At 40.6% G+C, this 6,000-nt stretch overlaps 1 protein-coding gene across 3 annotated transcripts in view; it reads left to right on the plus strand.

Moving 5' to 3' along the window:
- Window positions 1-2,654, plus strand: part of LOC140477207 (sperm-associated antigen 1-like) — a 133,217-nt gene extending 130,563 nt beyond the window's left edge. For all 3 annotated transcript variants that reach the window (XM_072570697.1, XM_072570698.1, XM_072570696.1), the window contains exon 19: window positions 749-2,654. In XM_072570697.1, the coding sequence (XP_072426798.1) occupies window positions 749-883 (135 nt within the window). In that variant the 3' untranslated portion in view covers window positions 884-2,654. The remainder of the gene's footprint in view (window positions 1-748) is intronic.
- The last annotated feature ends 3,346 nt before the right edge of the window (window positions 2,655-6,000 follow it).

The raw sequence follows: 6,000 nt of genomic DNA on the forward strand, positions 1-6,000 counted from the left end.
AATAAGCAGGGATAACAAGACATAAAACTGACAATCAAGCAAACTTCACAAATTTGGTTACATTATACCCTGCATCAGTGCCCTAGTAGCAAAGTGGAGAAAACTGTTCGGCAGGGTCACTAACTTATACAATTCCTGAATTGGGATCTAATGGACAAAGGGGGTTGTCTGAAGTCTCAATCTAGAGCCTAGTTCCTGGAAGTGCACCTGCATCAGGTTAGGAGCAAGGTAATGTTTTACTTGCATTTTAGTGGCAGTCTTTAGAAAATTGAACCACAAAAAATAGACTGAACAGCTTTCCAAAGGGGCCTGAAACAGATGTTAGTGCCTCCATCTGCAAAGGTGTAGGACCTAACATTAATTTCTGCAAGCATTCCGAATACTTCAAGGGAACACTGTTGAATTTGGCATGGAACTCTTTTGGTGTAGTTTGAGCACACAGTGCATTCAGTTTGGATCTTTCAGTTCCTATTTTACTACCCCCATTGTCCGTCCAAAAAAAATCACCATTTTACAATCCAGTTTCTAGGTCATTGATTTTCTTTATGCATGTTGGTATCTCTAAAGAATGGGTAAAAATTGGGAGGAGACTTCCACTTTACATAAAACCACGACTATATGAATGTTTGGCAAAGTTACTAACAAATTACGTTTTATGTCTGATATATCTACATGTTACCTCAGTGCTGGATAACTTTAATATTATGGGGATAATCGACTAAATAAAATGAATTTTATTTTTATGCAGATGGTGTCAGTGCTTATAGGTAAAGAAAGAGAACAAGTGCAACAACTCTTCAGCTGTCTGGCACAAATGAAAAGTGATGACTTCACTTCTGAAGATGTACAAAATCTAGCAAGAAACTATGATGTACAATGTTAGTTACTTAGCAAGAATCACAAGGTTAATATTTTGTCTGTGCAACTCAGGAGGTTAAAAATTGTACGGCTTGTGCTACATACTTGATTTCTACTTTATTTTTCCTTGAAATGAGCAAATATTGACCTAGAAATTATATTACTAATCGTTTACTCCTTATCCTTCCCTTAACTGTTTGTTCAAAAGTACACCACCTAAAAGTCCATCTGTATAAAACTGTTAAATAATGATTTTTTTTATTATTTGTTAGCCTATGTTGGTTTGCTCTAAAGAAACATTAAGTAATGTTCATTGTCATGGGCTTCATTCCTGAAATATAAACAAGCAAGCAAGACCTGTTAATTCTTCATTCAAAAACAAAATCCTGCAAATTCCAGGAATCTGAAATAACCTCAAGAAATGCTGGGAATATTCAGGTAGCATTTATGACAAAAAACAGGAGTTAATAACCCAGATTGTACACTACAAGGATAGTCATTACTAAAGCGTACACTGGAATTGAATGTCAAAATCATCTGAAATTTTGTCACAGCTGACTGTTTAGAAACTTGAAATTTCTCTGGGCAATTACCTGACATCTGGAACCCTTCAAAAGTTCCCCTACTCTGAGTTAAAGTCAGAGACTTTGGATAGTTCTGACTTACTTACCTCAAACATTAGCCACAAGGAGAGAAAAGGATTAAAATCTCTTCCAATTTCTGGTTAACTCTGCTATTGACAATACCCATGCACCATATGCCGCCCAACCACTCCACCACCACCACTCTGGACACCTACAAACTCCTGTGCAGACTTGATTCTCCACCTCTCCTCCTGACCTATGCTAAACCCTTGCCTGCCTACCTGCCACCTTACCCCCTCACTTGCCTTACAAATTTATCTTCTGTCAGTAGCTCCCAAAATAATTATGGAGCTTTTATCTACAGAAGAGTGCAGCTACTGCTGTGGTTTCAACACAGAACTATTCCACTGCTGTCTGCATGGCTTGCCACACTTTACTGAGTAGTTTCAACTGGGAAGGCTCTTGCCCCAATGGTTCAGCCAGAATACAGCTCTCAAGGTAAGTGGGCAACATTTTGTCTGATTTGTCAGAAATAGGGATTCCAACCCAGATTGGAAGATTTGGGCCAATGTTCAGTGACAGAAAGTTGCAATGAAAGGTCATTGACATGAAATGTTGACTCTTTCTCCCTCTACAGTTAACCAGACTTTGATAGTTCCAGCATATTATTTCTGTGGTTTCTTCAAATTGAACTGGGGTTCAACATTTTTTTTGTATGTTTCAGCTAGTAACACAAATTCAATAACCATTATTTTTTGCTATGTTATAACTTCAACTCTGTTCTACCTTTAGAAATATCACCTTGTAATTTAATTTTAAATTTTTACAAAGCTTTAAATATAGAATAGACAGCACTGGTAACTTTTTTTATATTCCAGAAGTGGTTATACTCTGATTAATATTAATCTGGAATGCAGTAGCTTTTGTTAACGGATTGCCTGGCCCAGAATGTTATCTTATCCCTTGAATGAACAGGAATTAACCTCAGCAAGGGCAATTATTTTTTAAAAACTTGAAATTTGAATGTAAAACATATTTCTTTAGAATGCAATAAATTTGTGCAGATGATTTTACTGCTGCAATATTTAAAACATTGTGATGTTTAATAACTTGATGCACTGTAATGTATTCTCAGAATTAAGGTCCGGGAAATACAAACGTTACTTCAGCCCATTGTATTTATGCACTGAAATAAACTATACTTGTACCGATTCCTTCTTGTCTATCCCAGATTATTTGTACTGGTGGAATAGTAATTTTGCAAGGCGATATTCTCAGTATAGAACTTTGTTCACCAGGAACCTTGCATCATTTGGAGCTTTTGTATTTGAAGAGGTTTTCCTCACACAACTATCGCCGCATCTGATCACCCTCGGTATTAACAATTGCCCCTCATGTCTTTTTAAAGTCTTTCTCCTCTCACCTTAAATATATGCGCACTAGTCTTGATATGCCCCACCCTAGGGAAAATCCATTCACCTTATCTATGCTGCTTATGATTTTATAAACCTAAATAAAGTCACCCTTTGGCCTCCTGTGCTCCAGTGAAAAAAGCATCCCAGCCTTCTATTATAATTTAAACGCTCCAGTCCCGATAAAATCCTTGTAACTCTTTTCTACATCCTTTCCAATTTAGTAATATCCTTCCTATAGCAGGGTGACAAGAATTATAAACATTACTGCTGTACTTGGTGCTCTGAGCAATGAAGGCAAGAGTGCCTTGTTTTGGAGAAAGGAGGAAAGGGTTAACTAGTCACACAAATCTCATTGGTGGGCAAGTTACTTTTTAAATAGTCTGAAAGACAATACAAATCACCGTTTAGAAAGGCATGGTTAAAGGGGGAGAAATTTAAACTCATGGGGGACCTAAATAGAGTGGCTATGAAGAATGTATTTCTGGTAGCAGGGAGGTCAGTAATCAAAGACATCGACTCATAGAGATGTACAGCACGGAAACAGACCCTTTGGTCCAAGTCGTCCATGCCAACCAGATATCCTAAACTAATCTAATCCCATTTGCCAGCACTTGGCCCATATCCCTCCAAACCCATCCAGATATACCATCCAGATGTTTTTTAAATGTTGTAAGTGTACCAGCCTCCACCACTTCCTCTGGCAGCTCATTCCATATACGCACCACCTGCTGTGTGAAAAAGTTGACTCTTAGATCTCTTTTATATCTTTCTCCTCTCACCCTAAACCTCTGCCCAGTAGTTCTGGACACCCCCACCCCAAGGAAAAGACCTCTATTTACCCTGTCCCATGTCCCTCATTATTTTGTAAACCTCTATAAGGTCACCCTTCAGCTTCCAACACTTCAGGGAAAACAGCCCCAGCCTATTCAGCCTCTCCCTATAGCACAAATCCTCCAACGTGGCAACATGCTTGTAAATCTTTCTTTTCTGAACCATTTCAAGTTTCACAATATCCTCCCAATAGGAAGGAGATCAGAAATGCACACAATATTCCAAAAGTGGCCAAACCAATTCCTGTGCAGCCGCAACATGACCTCCCAACTCCTATATTCCATGCTCTGTCCAATAAAGGAAAGCATACTAAACACCTTCTTCACTATCCTATCTACCTGCGAGTCTAAAAGAATTATGAACCTACACTCCAAGGTTTCTTTGTTCAGCAACACTCCCTGGGACCTTACCATTAGGTGTATAAGACCTGCTGTTTTTGCATTTCCAAAATGCAGCACCTCACATTTATCTAAATAAAACTCCATCTATCACTCCTCGGCCCATTGGCCCATCTGATCAAGATCCCGTTGCACTCTGAGGTAACCTGCTTCACTGTCCAGGACACCTCCAATTTTGGTGTCATCTGCAAACTTACTAACTATACCTCCTACATTCACACCCAATCATTTATATAAATGACGAAAAGTAATTAACCCAGCACCGAACCTTGTGGCACTCCACTGGTCACAGGCCTCCAGTCTGAAAAGCAACCTTCCACTACCACCTTTCTTCTACCTTTCAGCCAGTTCTGTATCCAAATGGCTAGTTCTCCCTGTATTCCATGAGATCTAACCTTGCTAACCAGTCTCCCAAGGGGAACCTTGTCGAACCCCTTACTAAGGTCCATATAGATCACGCCTACCGCCCTGCCCTCATCGATCCTCTTTGTTACTTCTGCAAAAAACTCAATCAAGTTCATGAGACATGATTTCCCACGCACAAAGCCATGTTGACTATTCTTAATCAGTCCTTGCCTTTCCAAATACATGAATATCTTGTCCCTCAGGATTCCTTCCAACAACTTGCCCACCACCGAGGTCAGGCTCACTGGTCTATAGTTCCCTGGCTTGTCTTTACTGCCCTTCTTAAATAGTGGTACCACGTTTGCCAACCTCCAGTCTTCCAGCACCTCACCTGTGACTATCGATGATACAAATATCTCAGCAAGGGGTCCAACAATCACATCCCTCGCTTCCCACAGAGTTCTAGGGTACATCTGATCAGGTCCTGGGGAGTTATCCACTTTTATGTGTTTCAAGACATCCAGCACTGCCGCCTCTGTAATATGGATATTTTCCAGATGTCACCATCTATTTCCCCACATTCCATATTGTCCATGCCCTTCTCCACAGTAAACACTGATGCGAAATAGTCGTTTAGTATCTTGCCCCTTATTCTGCGGCTCCACACATAGGCTGCCTTGCTGATCTTCGAGGGGCCCTGTTCTTTCACTAGTTAAACTTTTGTCTTTAATGTATTTATAAAAACCCTTTGGATTCTCCTTAATCTTATTTGCCAAAGCTATTTCATGTCCCCCTTTTGTCCTCCTGATTTCCCTCTTAAGTAAACTTAAGTAACATCCTCAGTGCTTGGGAGCCTCCTGTGAAGCGCTTCTGTGATGTTTCCTCCTGCATCTGCCTCTTCCGGTTGTCAGTTCCAGCTCTCCGCTGCAGTGGCCGGTCTCCTGGGTCCAGGTCGATGTGTTTGTTGATAGAATCTGTGGATGAGTGCCATGCCTCTAGGAATTCCCTGGCTGTTTTCTGTTTGGCTTGTCCTATAATAGTAGTGTTGTCCCAGTCGAACTCATGTTGCTTGCCATCTGCATGTGTGGCTACTAAGGATAGCTGATCGTGTCGTTTCATGGCTAGTTGGTGTTCATGGATACAGACTGCATACTCAAACTATTGGACCTGTGCCTCACAACACACTTCACATTCAACAACCAAATATATGAACAAATCAACGGCACACCCATGGGCTCACCCATCTCTGGACTCATAGCAGAAGCGGTAATGCAAAGATTAGAACAAACAGTCTTACCGCAAATTCAACCCAAACTCTGGGTCAGATATGTAGATGACACCTTTGTAATCATTAAAAACATAGAAATAGAGAACACACACCAGATCGTCAATGCCATACTCACAGGAATCCGATTCACTAGAGAGGAAGAAAAGGACAACCAACTCCCATTCCTAGACGTGATGGTACAGAGAACACCGAACGGAGAATTCACCACAAAGGTTTACAGGAAAACCACACACACAGACCAAGTCCTGAACTATGAAAGCAACCACCCCAACACCCACAAA

Source organism: Chiloscyllium punctatum, chromosome 5, assembly GCF_047496795.1.
Source record: "Chiloscyllium punctatum isolate Juve2018m chromosome 5, sChiPun1.3, whole genome shotgun sequence".
In the NCBI taxonomy this organism is placed as follows: domain Eukaryota; kingdom Metazoa; phylum Chordata; class Chondrichthyes; order Orectolobiformes; family Hemiscylliidae; genus Chiloscyllium; species Chiloscyllium punctatum.